The following is a 19,359-nucleotide window of genomic DNA, read 5'->3' as shown; positions in this document are numbered from 1 at the left end:
CTGGGAGACTTCCCTTCCTTTCCTGGACCCCCTAGGCATGCTGCAGTGCCTCCTACTGAGGGTTAACTATGACCTTGCACCCAGAAGCCTGCCATGGGCAGAGCCCTCCTTCCCAACTTTGCATTTGAGGAACTGCCTGGGCTGGCTCCTGTCTCTGGCCACTAGCCCTGTGAATATCCAGACTCCAGCCAGGCAGAGCCACTTGCAGGTCCTAGTAGGAGCTCTGGTCTTTGCTCACCGTATCCCTCAATCGTACTGGTCTGCTCATCCCAAGTACTGAGACCAAGAGCCCTTCTGACTGATGCCCTCCTCTGGCTCCCTACCCCTGTGGGCCTCTCTGACAACCCTGTGTTGATATGGAGTAGGTGTGGAGCTGACCACTATGCCTTCAAAAGGCAAGTCTGAAGAGTGTATTTGGCTGTAAGGAAAAGAGGCAGCTTTTGTATCCACCGTGGCAACCACAGCATGATGACTTTTTCCATCATGATTAGTTCCTTTATCTTCTGCCAGGGAGCCCAGAGGTGGGTCTTTAGCCTGTCATTGAGGACCAAGTCTTCACCTGCGGTCTGCATGGCTGGCCTCATTTTTAGTGGGGCTGTTCTTGGCTGAAGCCCCTCATGACAACAAGATGGCTGCCATAGCTCCAGGCATTAGAGGTATCAGACAACTGGAGTAGAGGGGTTATTGGGTTCCTCGCAAGAGGCTAGAAAACCTGGCCCAGAAGCCCCTAGCCAACTTCCCCTCACACCTCATTGGTTAGTGCTGGGTCACATGTCTACTGTAAACCAATCACTGGCAGTAGGGAAGGTGCATTGTGATTGGCTCCAGCTAATCAGGATTTACCCTTGAGCAAAGGATGGGGTCACCTTGGGGCTGGAGGTGGGAGAGATTTTTACAGACTTGGGTTTTGTTAGCAAGAAGCGGGGAATAATGGAAAATAGGAAGGCAATTTCTGCTGCAGGACCAGACCAGAGGCCTCAACGTGGAGTAGGGGTGAGGAAGAAGGTGGGAGGGAAGGGGGGGGCCTGTCCATGCTCAAGGAAACATTTATTAAGGAAGTAGTTATTTTAACTACATCATCAGTCACTATGAGCTGTGCCTTGGGTGATATATTTCATGGATCCTATCCAATGAGATTAATCCATTTTTATTCCCATTTCATGGACAAAAAAAAATTGAGGCTCAGCAGGGCTGAGTAATGCTGAAATCACACAGGTAGTGAGTGATGGAAGCAGGATTCACACCCCAGTACTCAGAACACCCAGCCACAGCCTCACACAGCCCTTCTGTAACTCACCTCCTCCAGGCAGTCCCCTGACCACAGGACCCTCGGGGTGCCCCCACGCTCCTGCACTCTTCACAACTGTTCCTCTCCAGGGGCTGCCTCTTTTTATCAGACTGAGTTCCTTGGGGCATAGTTTCACAGGTGCCGGCTGTCTCACTGGGCCTGTAGTACCCCCTGAGTCCTTGGAGGCTGTGGGTGTACTGAGAAGATGCAGACAGAGGGCATGTCCTACTGCTGCAGAGTTGAGGAAGTGACCCATGGATATGGCCAAGGGGAGGGCCTGAACTTGGCTGGGTGCTGCCTGTGAGACTTGATTCCCATTTGGGGAGGGGGAAGCTGTGGAGTAGGTATACTTGTGCCTGCTAACTACAGAGGGGACTGGGTGTCCATTGGTTGGCTCCCTTGATGGATATGACAAGATCCATGCTCCAACGAGACTGCATTCTCATGACCTTGCCCCTGGCCCTTCTTGCTACTCTCTGGGCTCTGTTGCCTGCATCAGTCTTGGGTCCAGGCTGGGCACAGTGTCCAGGAGTCAGTCAGCCAAGGGCACAAGTCTTGGGAGAAGCCCTGGGTTCTGTCTTGCTCCTAGATTGGGTGCCCCTCTGGTCACTGTTCCCTACCTGTCAGTGAGGGAAAAGGATTCTCTGGGGCTGGCCTTTAATGGCACAGCTGTGAGTCCTCCAGACCAAGAAAGGCCTCCTCTGATCTGAATCTCCTTTTGAGGCCTTCTCCCACTCACCAGCTGGGAGCTGATGATGGTACTGTGATCCCCTGTGCATGCATGGAATGGGGGAGCAGGGCAGTCTAGGTTCACTCTCCATTCCCCCATCACTCCACTCCCTACCCTCCATCCTCCTACCTGCTCCATCCCCCACTCCCACCCTGGTGGTGCCTAGATTTACCTATGGAAGACTCAGAGGGAGGGAGACAGACAGGCAGCAAAGTCAAGTATTTAAGCCAGACCTTGGCTGCTGCAGGCCCACAAATTCAGGGGCTTGTGCTGTAGGGTATGGGCCTCCTTTTCTCCTTCTGCCAGTGTCCTCCTACCCTGCCCTAGCCTTGGCCTGTGTCCAGTTCACTGTGGGAGGCTAGGCAAGCCACCTGCCCTCCCTCCTTCTCTGAGCCTCAGTATCATCGTCATTCCTGGGACCCTCCAGATTGATGGATCCTTCCATAGCTGAGGATGATGCTCTCCTGCCACCCCATCTGTGTTGCTCTCATCTCTGTCCTACTCTGTAAGTAGCTACTATGGAGACCACAGCCAAGGGGGCTGCTTCTGATGGGCACAGGAATGGACACAGGAGGGGATCTCTGCCCTCAGGACTGAGTACCACTAGGACAGCGCCATCATCTTCCATGGGGGCTTAATAAGCACCTACTATGCACTGAGCGTGGAGTAAGCCAGGGAGCAGTCAGATGGGCTGCAAAGGGCCTTGCCAGCTCCAAGCAGGACCTGCCTGTTGTCCAGCTGACCTCTGCCCATCCCTTAGTGCTTGACTGGAAGTCACTGTTCCCTGAAGCCTCCCCTGACTTCCCTTGTGGGTCAGGGGCTTCCTAGGCTGCCTGAAGCCTCCCCCATTCTTGTCTTGCGATAGTCTTTGCTGCCTGCCTTTCAAGGCTCTGTGCCTGGGAGAGTCAGGGGCAGTGGCCACCTGTCCTTGGCTGGAGCTCCAGGCTAGCACATACCAAGTGCCCAATAAATGTTTGCTGAACAGAGTCTACACAGATGTCTGCAGGCAAATCTAGTTGTGTCTTTGGAAGCTGGAAAAGCTTTTACACTGTTTGGGACAGGGCCTCCATATGGGCCTAGCTTTGCTGGTGCCATGAGGCAAAGGCCACTCCACGCACCCTCCTGTGGCTCTTTCACAAGGAGATGCCCCAGCCCAGGGGCTGCCTCCAAGGTCTGTCCTTAGGGGAGAGGGGGAGGTGGGTCCAGGAGCCCATGGGGCTATGTTTTTAATTGGGTAGGGGCAGGGCCTAGGCATCAATATTTTTCCAGAGCCACCCAGGTAAGCCCAGGTAGAGAATTATAGCTGTAGGGACAGGAAAGTAAATGCAGGATCACCCCTCCCCCTTGCCCCACCCAGCACAGGGTACTTCCCCAGGGAAGGCGGGGGTGGGGGCTGGCATACTGGTTCTGGGGAGTCTTCTGGTTGTGGTACCTGTGGAAGCCAGCTGTTCCTAGATGCCTATGCATGTGGCCAGTGGCCGGAGTCTATGGTCTGGCTCAGGGAGATCACTGGGCCTCCTCAGCTGGCTGCCACACTCCTTCCTGACTGCTCCTCTGTGTTGACACTTGGTCCTGCCTCAACTACTCTGCTGACCACTCCACAGCCTGCCCGAATTTCGGGACCCACCTCCTGACTGCCCCTTCCCGCCCAAGTCCACTTAGCTGTATGCTGGGCCTGTTCTCCGGGAGCTCACAGTCTATGGGAGACTGTCAGTGAAGAAGAAATGGAAGCAAGGCTGAGTAAATGATAACTATGCATGGCTGGCGCTCCAAGCAGCATCCAAGGGGTGAGGAGACACCACCTCTGGTATTAGTGGGAGAGGTGGGGCAGGACTTATTCTCCAGATGGAGTTCTGACAGGCCTTCTCAGGGTTGCAGCCATACCCATGGTCCTAGGCCTCTCCCACTCAGAGCTGTGGAGGCCCTGGGGAAAGCACTTGGACCCACTTTGCTCTGAGAGAAAGCCACTGGTGGGGGTGGGGAGGCAAGGACAAGGGACAGGGGCACAGTAAGGGAGGGGCTCATCCATATGATCCAACCCCAGTTCCCGAAGCTCCAGGTGGTGTCCATCCCTGTGCTGCTGATGTGTTCCCCAGGCTGCTGCACCCCTGGACAGTGCCTCCTAGCACCCAGGATGCCTTGGGCTGTGCACAGCTCCTGACTGGGGCCCCACAGCCCTAACTTCACTGGCACAGAGCAGCTGGAGAGAGGTGGCAGGAAACAAGCCCAGAGGCCATTAAGTGGTGTGATTGCCATGATTCCTGATCCAGTGCCGGGGGAAATAAATTTCATAAGGGATTTTCAGACTGGTGGCGTATGAAAGCCATTACTCTAACATGGAGAAGGGTGGGGACTTCATGGGGCTGTCCAGAGGGACGGAGCCAGAGCCATGGACTCTGCTGGCCTTGCTGCACTTACCTGCTGCCTGCTAGAAAGCCTGGTCCAGGGGACCGGAATCAAGGAGGGGAGAAGCTGTGAGTCACAAAGAGAGCCCCCTTTATGACCTTGTTTGAGTCATTTTGTGCCTTAGTTTCCTAATCTCTAAAATGGGATCATGTTTCCTGTATTTTATAGTTGTGAAGATGGAGTGTCCAGTCTTTTAGCTGACACTTTTTGAGCACCTGCCCCCGTACTCAAGAGATGGTGTTTTAGTGACAGTATCTGTGTTAAAAATACCAGGAAATGTGTGAGTGCTTTGCACTTGTGGGCGCCTCTGACTGGAGTGGCAGCAGGAGGGTCTCACTGGCAGAACCCCCATCTAGGCCATGGAAATAATAATACTATCCCCCACCTCTAATGTGTATATGGTGGAGGCTCACAGCTTCCTGCTGCCCCCAGCCAGGGGGCTCAGAGGGTGGGGGTGGAGGTCACAGGTTGCAAAGTACCTGGCAGTGTTGGGATGCCCAGGGCAGGAGGCTCTGCACCAGGGCCAGGTTTTAATGGGCACTGGGTAGTCTGTGGAACAAATGAGTGCATGAAATTAGTTCCCAGGAGACCAAGCACTTCTCTGCCAGTTCCCCTTTCTCCCTTGCCCAGAGGGCCCACCTTCCCTGGGTCCTTCCACACCCAGGCAGCCCAGGGCCTACTCTTCCCAGATGGAGAACTTTCACAGGGCGGGGGCTGTGTGTTAAGCACCTCTCCCAGCAGGGCAAGTAGTAGGAAACCTCATGTTAAATAAAATTCACAAAGTTGATGGGTAGCCACTCTGAACCCTGCTTTCTCACAGATGGACCTTGGGGACACGTGGACTGGGCTGGTAAACATAGGTCAGATGCCGTGGCAGGGGTGGCCCACAAGTCAGCGCAAGGGGGACACGAGGGCCTGCTCCCCTATCTCCCTGCTGTCGGGAGCCCAGCACCCTCCACCCTCTGGCACGTGGAGGTGCTCCCTGCGTACCTGGGGTTGGAATTCTGCAGGACCCCGTGTGGGAGAGCAGCCTGCCTTCGTGCCTGTGGCTGGTCTGGGTGTGTTCACGGGACTTCGTTGTGGGCAGAGCTCACCTCGCTCCTGGGCTTTGTGCCTGCCGCACCCTCTGTCTGGACTGCCCACCAGCTCTGCAGTGCCACCTTCACCTGGCCAGCCCCCCAGGTTGGGTCAGGCCCTTGGCATGCATCACTAGACTCCTCTTCCCTCCACTCATCGGGTCTGGATCAGATCTGATGTCTGTTCTCCTTGAATTCCAAGCTCCTGAGGGCAAGGCTCACACCTGCCCTGATCACCACTGTTTCCCTTCCCAGTGCCCAGCCTGCAGCCTGGCCCAGTAACCATCTGAATGAATGAATAGAGAGTACATGAGCTAGTGGGGAATTTGTGGAAGGCTGGAAACAACCTGCAGAATATTTTGTCAGGAATAAGCCCCGCTCTCCTTAAGCCAGCCCCAAGGACAACTCAGGCTCACCAGGCAGAGTGGCTCCTCTTGGCCTGGCCACCTCCCTGGGGCTCCTCAGAAGGAGGGGCACTTGCCGAGGTGGCTGCTGAATCCCCCTCCTTGCTGCAGCTCTGGATGCCACGCAGCCCACAGAGGGGATTTGCATTGCTAAAGGATTCACCACAGAGCACCTGAGAGTAACCAGCCCAAAGCGTGTCAAGGCGGGTTGAGCACTCACATTCGATTTACATGCAGCTTCGAGGCTCTGAGAAGCTAGGTGCTAGCAAGAAGCAAATCCCAGAGGAAGTGGGCATCCCTCCTTCCAACCTAGTCCAGGCTCTCTAGGGGGGAATTGGAGGGGGCGTGGGCTTCACAGTGCTGAGACAACATGCCTATGGTAGGACAGCCCTGGAGGGGTATAAGGAATAATTTCCCAATTATTGGGGAGGCAGTAGGGGCTCGAATGTAAGGGCAGGCCCCTTCTCAAAGCTGGAAAAGGTCATAAATGAGGGGGTAGCCCTTATCTGCACCCTATTTCCTACTTTAAATCTTGGCCATTGGCATCCACCTTAAGATTAGGGAGGCCCTAGAAGACACGCCCTGGTCTCTGGAGCCATACTTTGCTGGGTTCAAATTACAGTTCAGCATAGACTGGCTGTGTAGCCTTGAGTGTGTTGCTTCACCCCCTGGGCCTCAGAGTCTTCATCCATGAAGTGGGCCTGGACTGGTCTGCACCTAGCCGTGGGTGCTGTGTGACATCAGTGGGAACCACACACAAAGCATCCAGCATACAGTGAGTGCTCCACATCACTAGTCCTTTCCTTGGTGTTATGCCACCTGCTGAAGTTGGAGGCCCTTTCCCAGCCCTGCCCTGCAGCTTCTCTCCCACTGCTGAAGGAGGTGAACAGGGTAGACATCAGTCTGGTGAGGGCAGGATGTTTGGGTAAATATATCCTGAGGCATTTCCAGAAGACTCTTCTTTGCCATACTGCAAGCTAAGCTCTGAAGGGAGCTTGGTGATGGGACCAGGCTACAGCCCCAACTTAAGGCAAGGGTCAGTAAAATGAGGTGAGGACTATAGGTTAGGGACGGGGTGGAGGAAATCCAGGAAGACTTCCTAGTGGAGATGACTTGGTGGAAGGGACACAAGGCCAGAGAACAAAGCTGAGCCTGATAGGTTTAGTTATGGTCTTTGCTCCACCTTGTCTCTGTACCTGGATGTCCTCCGGGGCCCTGCCATTTTCCACAGGGAGATCTCTGTCCTGAGGAAGAACAGAGGATCCTGAGGAGGGGGGGGGGGGGGGGTCTCTGTTCTCCTCAAGGCAGGAGGCCATGTCAAGGATGCACACAGAGGACAGCTATTTGTGGCTCATCGAGGATTTGACTCACTTTGGGGGGTGGGGAGGATGTGCAGGAGGGGAGATGGGGACGAATGAATCACAGAATCTGACTGGAGTAGTTGGTGACACATGGATAGAGCCTGTGTTACCACTTCCAATCAGGCTTCAGCTATTGGTATGGGGCAGGGATTGGCAGCTGAAGCTCCTGGGTTCCTCCCTGACTCACCTGGTAACCTCTCCAGATGCTTCAACCCTACTGTGCACCTCTTGAGACCAGGCTTGGACGTGGCTCCCCCGTGACAGCACAGGGATGGGCATACAGAGGCTGCGGCGATATATCCCCCTCCTAAGAGTCAGCTTTGTTAACGTTGGTTTATCCATTTGCTAAATGGGCCTGAGTAGGGGTTACCTTCCCATTGTGCCCGACTCCCTGGGGAATATGCTGGAGAGAGAAGCAGGTACTGCAGACCTAAAAATGTCCACGATCTGTGCCAGTGACTAGGGCAGGTGGCTCCCAGCCTGGGGAGCAGACGGTGGATTCTGGGCAGAGTGGCTGGCAGATACCCTGTGTCCTTGGCTGGGACCCTTTGCTTTACTCTGGAGAGGCCTCAGCTGGTTCTTGAACTCTTCTTGTTCACTGCTGTGTCCCAGCCCTAAACTGCTGGGAAATTCACAAACAATGACACCTGGGTGTCGGTGCCCCGGAGATCCATGATCCTCACCCACCAGGGGAGCTGAGGTGGATGATCCGACTGCCACTGCAGTTTGAAAACCACAACTCCATCTGTCCACAGATGGGAAACTGAGGCACAGAGATGGATGAGCATGCACAAAGCCCATGGACTCAGGCGCTAGGAATCAGAATCCAAACGTGCAGGAGAAGGCACCATGGGGCAGGGGTAGGTAGAGTCGCTGGGGTGCCCCAGATGGGACAAGAAAACAAGAGATATGGAGAAGACAGCCCAGGTCTGGGCTACTCCTTCCTTGCACTTTCTTTTTGCTTCCTGGAAAAATTGGCTGCTCCAGCGCCCAGCCCTTCTGGGAGAGCCATGAATTATGCACAGAAGCCACAGGCCTGGGCAGGCCCATCATAAATGAACTTTAATAATTCATACGGAGAGGAGCCAGGGAAAGGGAGGGCCTCCTGGGCCAGCCCTGGGGCAGCCACTAGACTTCCAGCCCCTCTGCAGCCTTCTCCTATCAGCCCACCTGCCTGCTCCTGTGGCACGCAAGGTAGGGCAGGGTAGTGGGGAGGTCACCCGACTCTGGGGAGGTGCAGCCACTTAGCAAATGGCCTATTCTTCCCGGCTGAAGAACGAGAGCCTCCTCCCTCAGGGCTCATAGCCCCAGGCAGAGGCGGACTGTAGACAAAAGAGAGGATGTCCGGTGCAATGCTAGCTAACATAGTAGCCCCAGGAGGCATGTGGAGATCAGTTGCTGTTTGGGGGGCCCACTTAAAGTGGAGTGTGAAAGTGGACTTCACCCAGCAGTTGATGTGTGTGCAGAGACCTGAAGGCAGTGAGAGAGGGGCCCCCTGGACTTCTGAGGAAGGACCGATCGAGGCAGGGGGAACAGCATGTGCAAAGGCCTGTGCACAGAGTACAGGAGTCTATTCAAGCCCCAGTGAGGAGGCCAGTGTGGCCTGAGGAGCAAGGGCAAGGATACCACTGGGTGGACGGCCGCTGGACAGACTTTGCCCTCCTGTGATGGCATAGAGCTGCAGCATAGTGTTGAGAGAGGAAGGACATAATTCCAACAGGCTGTGCATGGAGGTGAACGGACCAGGAAAGATGAGAGTGAGGGCAGAAGCTGAAGACCGGTGAGCTGACGACTGTATGTGTCCTAGGGAGAGATGGTGGCAACCCGGGGCAGGCTGTGGGCCAGGGAGGTGGTAGGCAGCGGGCAGATTTGGACACTTTGTACAGGTGTGGTGAACAGGACTTGCTGATAGAGAGAAAGCAGATTCCAGGTCACCCTGAGGCTTTGGGCCTGAACAGAGGGAGCTGCCATCAGCTGAGTCAAGGGAAGTAGGTGGTGAGGGAGAGAAGGGAGAGTGAGGATCCAGAGGGAGGTCGGGGAATCGGTTTTGGATCCATTCAGTTTGAAAGGCCTGTTAGACATCCAGGTAGCCATGGGACACCAGCAGCTGGACATTTGAGAACTGGGGTCCTGAGGAGAGGTGTGTGTCATCCTGACTGGCATTCATTAGCTATGTGACCTTGGGCACATCACTCAGTTGCTCTGTGCCTCAGTTTCCCCCTCTGGGGAGTAGGGTTGAACGATTGACTTGAAGATGAATCGAGGCAGTGCAGTGAGAGCCCTGGCCTGTCACCGCTGTGATGCCTGACTCACAGGCACAGGCCCCAGGAAGGAAGACCCCAATTAGAGCCCTTGGGAAATGGGTCTCCAGATGGCCTGTGGAGGCCTCAGACCGCTCCTCCTTGGGCAAAGAGACACAAACGGAGATCTGGAGAGACGAAGCACAGGGCTAGATGTGGGCCACAGAGCAGGGCTTGTTATACGACAGGGGCTGGGGGGAAGACGGCCTCAGAGCTCCTCCTTCCCACCCAGGCCATCACCAAGGCCCTCCAACATGAACTCTGGCCTGGGTCCCCATGCCTTCCCTGCCCCTTGGTGTCTTCCCCAGCCACTCTCCAGGTACTGCAAGGGCTGCTCTCATGGAGGCTGGAGCCGTCCCCCTTAGGCTCTTCTCCCTACTGCTGGAAAACTCCAGACCAGGTATGGTGAGCAGGGTCCTGCTCAGGAACCCCGTGACTGTGGGTGTGACAACCACCTCACTCCCAGAGAGACGAAAGGATGTTACCAAGGTCACAGAGCTAACCGTGGCAGAAACTGAAGTCAGGCTCAGGTGACCCTCCATGCTTCCCTAACCACTGCTGGGGAACCTCTTTCCCCTTCTCAGCCAGAACAACCCTGGCTGAGGCCTACATCGTCTATGGGTCCTTCCTGACTGCTGCTGCCCCTGTATGCCTTAATCCTGCACTGATGGTGGGGAGTGAGGCCGAGGTCTGTGACCATTTGCTGTGTGAGTCTGGACACTCTCCATCCCTCTCTGGGCCAAGTGGGCTGCCTGGCGCTCCCAGCCCGGGGCCATGCTGCTCTCTGGCTCCAGGTCTTCTCCTGCCCTCCCCCCACTCAGGCTGTTAGGAGTAAATACTGGGCTGGACCCAGCGCCCTAATTAAAGCTGGCTGATTGTTCACTGTTAGTCTGAGGGAGGGAGGCACAGTCTCGCTGCCTTCTAGCTGAGAGCCAACTAGAAGGAAAAGCTTTTTCCCCAGGAAAGATAGGGAAGGGACAGCCCATAATTAATAACCTCATTAAGGAGCAGTATTTGGGCAGGGTCCCAAGATACACATAGTCGAGGCCGATGGATTTGGACTAATTCAAGCTTTGGCAGCACCAGCCCCTCCCCAGCTCCCCCGGGTCTCTGAGAATCGCTTGTGATAAGTGGACTGCCTTTGTCCCTGTGTGCTTGGGGATGGTGGGATGGGGATGGCATAGGGGGTCAGGTGCTATGTTGCCCATACTATAGGGGTTTGTTTAGCTGAATCATAAATCAGTTGAAGATGGGCCAGTTTCTTTGAGTCCTTTGCCTCAGTTTACCTATTGAAGGGGTGGTGGCTAGCTGGGGAGCCTCATTCCACCATGAATCAGCTGGTCCAGCATGCTCCCCACTCACCCCGTGCTGACTGGCCTCCACATCTGTAGGCGCTCTCATGTCCTTGGCCAGGAGTAGCTGGGCGCAGTTGTTCTCTCAGGAGCGAATGACCTTGGCTAGACTTTTCCCCTCTGCCATCCTTGGGAGGCTGCGATCGAATCAGGGTCAGGGGTTTTACACTGGCTTTGAGCCCTGAAAAAGGCCTTTGAGGCTCAAGCATCTTCTCTCTTGAGTAGGCAAAGGGAAGTTTTCTCTGATCACGGGAGGCCCTGCCCTTCCCAGGGATTATGCCTCTGTCAAGGTCTCTAGGGCAGTGCAGGGAGGGGCTGCAGCCCACCTGGAGGCCTCAGTCTAAGGAAGAGGCACAGCGATCCCATGCTTAGTGAGCTGCAGGTCTGCGGAAGAAGATTGGACTGTGGGTCTGTGCACATGAGTGTGTGGGGCAGTCATCATTGCTGACATTCCTTCCACGGGACCCTGGTGTCCACCTGCCTCTTCTTTGGATCCTGAGAGTAGACACGTGGTAAGCTTTATCTCCGTTTTCCAGATAGGAAAACTGAGGCCTAAAAGGATACATCTGGCTCAAGGCTTCAGAAGAGCCAGGGCTGGATCCTGGCACTCAGTCTAGGTGGAGAGGGACATTCACCTGAGTGGTCAGGGAGGACTCCCTGGTAGAGGTGGCTCCGGAGGTGCCACAATCCTGGGGTGCAGCCTTGAGTTTTCTGCTATTTACAGCAAGGCTGTAATCTAGGGGAGGGCTGGCCATGGCTGGTGCTCTGCTTCAGCAGAGGCTACAGCTGTTCTCTGAGCTTTGGGTGACTGTTGGGGGACCGACACAGGCCCCCTAGGCCAGGGTGGGGAGTGGACCCCTTGCCCACTCACCAGTTATCTTCCCCTGGGCTGGGGTCAGCCTGACACAGGCCCTCTAGCCCACCTCTCTTGGGCTTTGTTCATGTCTGTATCTCTCTGTCTGTCTCTTACTACCCTTCTCCTGCCCTATCTTTTCTTCTTTCTCCTTCAGAAGACTGCGAAGGCACCGAGGTGGGAGGTGGCAGGCCAGCTGAAATATAATCAGAATAATTAAATAGCAATTTATTTTAAATCATCGCCTCCCCCAGAGCTGGGAGAATAATTGGCCAGCCTGTCATGAGAGAAGCAGGAGACCTGTGGGCTGCCACTACTGCCAAGTTTGGTTCACATGCCCTTAGCAGCAAGTGGCCTCCACTGTGCCTGCTCCCCCACACCCCTCACCTGCCCCAGCCTAGTCCTCTGTTTTGCCATCTGCCCCTTCCGCTTCACCTACAATTCCACACTTGGCACACCTCCAACCCCGACATGATGGCTGCTCTGCTGAGCTAGTGGGGGGACAGTAGATTGCTCATAGGTATCCAGTGGAACCAGATTTATCCAGGCAGCCTGCCTGGTGGAGGCAGCCTACAGCTGGGCTTTGATGGCAAAATGCCTCCATAGCAGTGGTAAGGACGACACCGCAGAGGCAGATATTGGGAGGCCCCTATTAGGCCTTGGCCTCCCTGGACCTGCTCCTGTCTGCTCTGGAACAAATCCTGCCTCCTTCCCTCCTTGCCCTTCTGCAGGGTCCAGCCGCCCACACCCACCCATGCCCTCCGAGGGTAAACCTGCAGTGTCACCTGTCTCTGGTTTTTTGATTTGTTTAATTATAGATGAGTTTTCTGCATAATTTATTCCAAAAGCCTGGATTATACTGTACAATTAAATCACATTCTGATCAACAACTTTGCGTATAAAATTAACAACTGGCAACAGTTTAATCTGTGCTGCTGCATCTGCACATAGGCTCTTTCCTTTTTTCCCCTCATCCCTCTCCCCCTCTCCCCTTCTCTGGGCTTCTCCTACCCCCTCCCCCTGCCCTGCCCCTCCCCTCTGGGGGAGCCTGTGCAGCTCAGAGCTGGAGGCCCCCAGGGTGGGCTCTGTAGTTTGACCAGGGCCTCCCCCGGGTACTAACTGGGGTCTCGGTGGTTCTGCCTGCCAAAGGGGGTCCTCATCCCCAGCTCCTCACCATACATGTGGATGACCTTGCTCCCTTGCCTGATAGTGACAAGGCCTCTTCTTTCACTTACTCTTCTCAGTTCTGAAGCGTGTCCTGGAGAGCAAGGCCTGGCGTCCTGCAGCCCCTCGGTCTTCTTCCCGCTGGGCTGCCCTCAGCCTGCCCTCAGCCTGCCAGGCCTGGGACGAGTGTACCTCTGCCCTTTGCCCACTCCTGGCCTCTCTTAGCCATTAGGGGAATCCTTTCTACACTGCCTCCCTCCACATCCTTCTCCCCAAGTGCAGGCATTCCTAGGAGATTTTATAAACACCGGGGGCTGTATTGGATAGGCTTCTAGCCCCCAGGAGTGCCTGGTAAGTATGCCAGACATCAAGGCTGCCACGTAGATTTGGCCATTGACACTATTCAGCCAGTCATTTCCCCTATTTACAGACCAGAATGCTGAGATTTGAAGGGAGCTCAATCCAGGGGCACCTGGGTGGCTCAGTTGGTTGGGCAGCCGACTTCGGCTCAGGTCATGATCTCACAGTTTGTGAGTTCGAGCCCCGTGTCGGGGGGCACAGAGCCCAACAGCTCAGAGCCTGGAACCTACTTCAGATTCTATGTCTCCCCCTCTCTCTGCCCCTCCCCTGCTCACGCTCTGTGTCTCTCTGTCTCTCAATAAATAAACGTTAAAAAAAAAAAATTGAATGGAGCTCAATCCTCCCCCTCCCTCCAGGTCACACAGCCAGCCACTGCTGCAGGAGACTGCCCAGAAGCTGCCTTGTCCTGGAAGGGTGGGGTCAGGGAGCTGATGGAGCCAGGAGGACAGGTCTGGCTTCTTTCTAAGTATGTGGCCCTGCACCCATCCTTGCCAGGGGCCTCAGTTTTTTAGCTTATGGAATGGGGGCCCAGTGCCTGCACCTCCCTGGGTTCAGGCACATGGAGGTTACAGGGATACAAGGCTCTGTCCTCAGCCTCTCCCTCTCCTGCCCATGCCAGTCATCCTGAGGGCTGCAGCCCCTGGCTGCACGTGCCTCCTCCCAGACACTCTCTCTCCTCCCTGTCTTGCTAATTTGGCACTTAGAGACACTTGGAGATAAGCAGTGTCATCTCGATGAAGAGCATGGAAAATCACAGGGATGTAGGGAGCCAGCAGGTGGGCCTACCCTGTTGGGAGGGTGACCCACGGGCAACACTGTCTGACCAGGGAGGCGTTGCAGAGCTAGGCACCTGGACCCAGGCTAAAGGGAGCCCAGACAAGATTTGATCAGCTTGCCTTTGACCCAGCAGGTCCGTGGATCCTGATATATCCCCCATACTTCCAAATCCTCCATGCCATTCTGCTAGAAAGAGTATGACTGTATCTGGCTAAGGTTAGCCTTGGCTTGGTGGGTGGTTTCTCCAGCCTTCAGACAGGAACTCTATAGGTGCATAGTTGACTCCTGGCCTCATTAGTCCCTTTTGTCACCCTTTGGAGCCAGCACTGGTACCCTAGCCAAACCCTGGAACCCACAGAATCTCTTCTCTGTGACAGTGAAATGATTTATCTATCATGTTCTTTTTATTTTATTTCACTTATTTATTTTTTTTTAACATTTATTTATTTTTGAGAGACAGAGCGTGAGTGGGGGAGGAACAGAGCAAGAGGAATACACAGAATCCGAAGCAAGCTCCAGGCTCTGAGCTGTCAGCACAGAGCCCAATGTGGGACTCGAACTCATGGACCATGAGATCATGACCTGAGCCAAAGTCAGACGCTTAACCGACTGAGCCACCCAGGTGCCCCTATCATGTTCTTTTTAATACTGAGACATACATATTGCCTTCCTAATTGGGTTTGGTTTAGGTGAATAATTAGAGTAACTTATTTTCCCTGGCATTATGTAGCTGGGGCCTGGGGTCTGTCCGTCAGGCCCAGGGTGCCAGACCAAGGGCTAGAGCCACCCCTAGATCCCAGGAGGATGTGTGTGTCCTGATGTGTCATGGGTGGACCAGTCCCTGTGGCCTACAGCAGAGTCTAGAGCTGTTTAGTCTGGGAGTGGAAGTGGGAAGATTGTATGTGCCTGTGAGCATGAGTGTGTGTGTGTGCACGTGTATGATTGTGAATGAGAGAGTGGGAGGGAGGAAGGGAAGAAAAGAGTGTGTGTGTCTTGGGAGGAATTTGACTTTATCCTGAGATTTGGCTCTTCTAAATTCTTTTAGTGTTGAAATAGTCTTTTTAGATGAAATGATGGTGATTGTAATAATAATGTGTTGTCTGAACAAAATAAAAACTTGGCATCCGTGTCTGTTCTTCCAATTAATTTTCTTTTACTTATCTGTGAGATCCTAGAATGAGAGACCTATAGATACAGTAGGAAAGAGTCAACAGCCTGGGGCCGAATCAGTGGTGTGCTGGTAAATGTTTACAAGTCACTTTCCAGGGGGAAAAACTGTGATTTGTAGCGTTTACTGATTTCTGCAGTATAAATATTCCCACTATGGCCAATTTCAAGTTCTCGAAGTGACAGTCCTGAATGCAGAGCTGGGAGGAAGTGCACACTCTTGGCCCTTGGTGACTCTAGCATATGCGTGCATCAACTTCTGTGTTCACTTCTTGGGTGGGTGATCTTGGGCTAGTCACAAAAAGCCCCTGTGTCTCAGTTTCCTCATCTGTAAATTGGGGATGATAACGTTTGCTTCTTTGTGAGGACTGAAGCGAGAGAGCAGGTGGCATGCCGGCACCATTCCATGTGCATAATGGGTGCCCTTGTACATATTAGTCCCAGGAAGGATTATGATTGGCATTCGTCCCCTCGACCAGTGAATGGCTGAGGTCAGGGCCAGGGCAGAGCTAATGGTTCCCTTTGGAGAGCAGCTCCTTGACCTCACCCATTTTTGTACCTAGCTGGACACAGGACTGTGCAGCAACACATCTCAACATTAGCCCCCCCGGGGCTCCGTCTCAGGAGCACAAAACAGCCACCTGCCCCACTGTCCATCCACAGCCAGGGCCAAGCAATCAGCACCTGGTACACAGGCGCAGGGGCCAAGCGAGCTCTCCATTCTCTGCTGGGCTTTGCCCTCCTCCTGGCTAGCAGCTGATGCCTGATTGCCCTTTGTAGCCTGGTCTGCAGCCTGGCCTCCTCCTGGGCGTGGGGTTAGTTTTTTCCCCATGGTGGGGAGTGGAGGTGGGCATCAGGCTGTGGCTCAGCCAGCAACAAGCTGAAGCTAATACCTGTTTCTTTTGATGTTGATTTTTTTTTTCCATCATGGTCCTGACATTCAGCTTGGCAAATTGCAATTAGTGATCCGCCCGCCTCCTGCTCCAAGTTCCCATGCCAACCGACCCGGGCACACACAATGGCACAGGCCCAGCCCCCCAGCCACAGGCCTGAAGATTGATGTGGGGCAGGGGGCTGGGGTGGCGGCTTAAGCTCTTCTGACCCAGGGAGCTAGCAGAGTCCTGGCCCTGAGTGGCACTGGGGAGTGTAAGGGAGGTAGCAGGCCCAGGGCCAGACACAACCTCCTGGATCCTATGGCTTCTGGGTCCCTCCTCCAGAGGCTGGGGGGCTGGTATCACCCAACTCGTATCTTGCCCTGTGGACTGTGCTTAACCCGTGGTGTATTTAAATCTCTGTGATAACCCTCCTATGAGCCCTCCCTGGAACGGCCTTGTTCTGCATCTGGTGGGTTGAGGAAGTTGAGATGCCTTTTCAGATGCATTGGTGCAGAGGCCTGTGTCACAGCAGAGAACACCTTTGGAAGTGTAGAGAACATCTCTCTGGCTGGCTTTTGTCAAGGACCGCTATGATTTTGCTCACCTGATCTCGTACTGCCTGAAGGAAGGGTCACAGGTTAGAACCTGGGCCAAGCCTCTCCCCAGATGCCATTCCTGTTCATGCATGTGGGCTGAGAATACTGAGCTGTGTGGCCATCTGTCCATCCTGTCCACTCACAAATATTCCTGTGCAACACCCTGCACCACCTGCTTTCATGTCCTTCTCATACCCTGCGAGGTGGCCCTAAATTATTCCCAATTTCTAGAGGAGGAAACTGAGACACGGATGGGGTAGTATGAGTTCACAGTAACACCAGTGTGAAGGAGACCTGCTCAGGCAGGTGGCTTAGGTGAAAGACTCTGGAGGTGCCAGGCCTCCAGAAAGGAGTGGGACAGTCTGAACTGGACCTGTGGGTGGCCAGTTCATGCAGGGTGTGTATGTATGAGCTTCAGATAGCATCTGTTTCCCCGGGTGCTGGAAAGGTGAGGGCTGTCTCCGCCCCAGGTTCTCCATATCCTTCTCAGTTGAGGCCTACAGGGGGCTGGGAGGGGGGCAGGCAGGGATCTGCCCCCAGCTACACAATGACTTGGTGGTGACAGCAGTGACTCCTGTTCCCTCCCCTTCCTCAGGCCCCACCCAGCCTTGGGGACAGGAGACTCTGAGATCCCAGCCTCCACGTGGCTCACTCATGTCCCCCTCTTCCCTGGTGTCCAGAGTCCCCGTGTTCAGAGCATCCACATCAAGGGCTAGCTCTTCACAGTGAAAAATAGTCTCCCTGCAGGCTTCTTGGAGCTGCTGGACTCCCTCAGTGCATTTAAACTACAATCTGCTCTCCTCCCTGGCTGTCCAACAGTACGTGAGGAGAGCCTGGGCCACCAGGTCTAGTCTTCAAAAGGAATCATAGGCTCACTCTGCTTCCTAGCCTTTGTTTCTTCTCTAGTGAAAATTGAGTTCTGAAGGAGTGGCTGCTACTGGTCATGCCCCAGGTCACTCAGTGCTGGGCTGTCCCAGCACTGTGAGGGGGGGCCCTCCTGACACCTTTCTCCTCTATGCACACAGGATGCAGCACTGGGCCCGGCGCCTGGAGCAAGAGATCGATGGCGTGATGCGGATTTTTGGGGGCGTCCAGCAGCTCCGTGAGGTAAGCCCTGGTACCCTTTGCTTTCTGCTCAGAGACCCTTTTCTGAGTGGGAGTGGGAGAAGGACTTCAGAAATAAGGAGTGAGGAAGGTTTGGCATGGTGGGACACTGCTGGGCCCGTGGGGGCAGGTAGGGAAATAACTAGAAAATCAGTGGCTCCTCCAGGTCTTGGCCTGCTCTTCCCAGTACTGAACAGTATCCAGTGAGCTCCGATGTTGGGGTGTTGGGCTTTCAGGTTTTCAGGTGGGTGAGGTCTGTGTTTGAGACAGCGCCTGAGGCAGGGGGGCAGGCCCTGGAGGGTTCAGGATGCAGTTGTGCATGGAGGCTGAGGACTGTCCATGCAATGAGTGGGGTGGCCAGGCCAAACAACAGTGGAGAGCAGTGCTGGCTGCTCAAGGCGCTGTAGCAGGAGATGGGTTGAAAGCCTGTGCTTGGCAAGTTGAGGGATCAGGGCAGGAGGGGTGATTGATTAGGCGCCAGCAACCACATTCATCCTCGGAGATTATGTTAATGTTTGAAATAGTGATGTGAAGAGCAGGCCATCCGTCACCCCCAGAAGGCTGCAAAATGTGTCGCTGTCAGGTTCCTGAGCCGTCGCTCTTTGTGTGGAGATGCAGAAGCTCTGAGAGCTGAGCTCTTGGAGTGCTTGGGGGGACTCCCAGGGACCTGTGGGACTTTGGGAGCTCGTTGCTAGAGGCTTGGGCCAGGACGCCTGACCAGAACCGAGCAGGGATCAACAGGGTTCTTCTGCCGATGGTTGTCCCGGGAACAGCAGAGTAAACAGAGTTACTGTAGTTTAGCCAAGAGTCCAGGTCTTGACCCAGTGATTAGATATGCCTCTGTTTGTGTCATCCCTCTTGGTCAGGACTGGGATCAGCAGGTGTCACCTCTATGGGGAAGCTACCATGGGGTTTTGTCCTTGGTCCTTTCCCCCTGCTTGGCTTATAGCAGGCACTCAGGAAATAGGGGTGGCAGTGAGTATGTTGACACTGGCTGTGGATGTAGGACCTCTGGCACAAATGGGCCGATCAGGGGTGGCTAACAAGGTGGTAGCATGACAAGGAGAGAGAGTCCAGCTCTGAAGATCTCAGCCCCCAATTTGCTGGGTGTCCTCCCCGTAGTGGCCCAACCTCTCTGAACCTCCCAGCCCTGATTGCTGGGCTTGAATTGCAGTAACCCCCATCCCACTCTTCCTGTGAACTCTCAGTGACTCAGCCGTACTTGGAGGCCAGCAGAGCTTTCCAGAGAAGGCACTGTAGGAAAAGCTGTTCCAGAACAGAAGTGAATTTATGCTCAGGCATAGCACCCGGCACTAACTAGGTTCTAAGTGGGCACTGCCAAGTGTAGCCTTGTAGGTTAATGAAGAAATGATAGTTCCCTAGAATGTGTGCAAAGTGCCTTTCCAAGTTTTGTATTGTAACAAAAGATGTACCCCACATAAGGAGTTAACTATGCACCTCCGGTCAAGAACCTTCCACGCTTCGAATTCTCAGTGTGAGGACATTATTTATTTTATAGTCATGGACAACTCAGACCCTGATAGTT

At 54.4% G+C, this 19,359-nt stretch overlaps 1 protein-coding gene across 12 annotated transcripts in view; it reads left to right on the top strand.

Moving 5' to 3' along the window:
- CACNA2D2 (calcium voltage-gated channel auxiliary subunit alpha2delta 2) overlaps positions 1 to 19,359 on the top strand; it is a 143,915-nt gene that overhangs the window by 9,112 nt on the left and 115,444 nt on the right. For all 12 annotated transcript variants that reach the window (XM_045050543.1, XM_023249031.2, XM_045050536.1 and 9 more), the window contains exon 2: positions 17,735 to 17,816. In XM_045050543.1, coding sequence (XP_044906478.1) covers positions 17,735 to 17,816 — 82 coding nt within the window. The remainder of the gene's footprint in view (positions 1 to 17,734; positions 17,817 to 19,359) is intronic.

Source organism: Felis catus, chromosome A2 (assembly GCF_018350175.1).
Source record: "Felis catus isolate Fca126 chromosome A2, F.catus_Fca126_mat1.0, whole genome shotgun sequence".
Lineage (NCBI taxonomy): Eukaryota > Metazoa > Chordata > Mammalia > Carnivora > Felidae > Felis > Felis catus.
The sequence above is the reverse complement of the archived record's forward strand: the minus strand, read 5'-3'. Positions and strand labels throughout refer to the sequence as shown.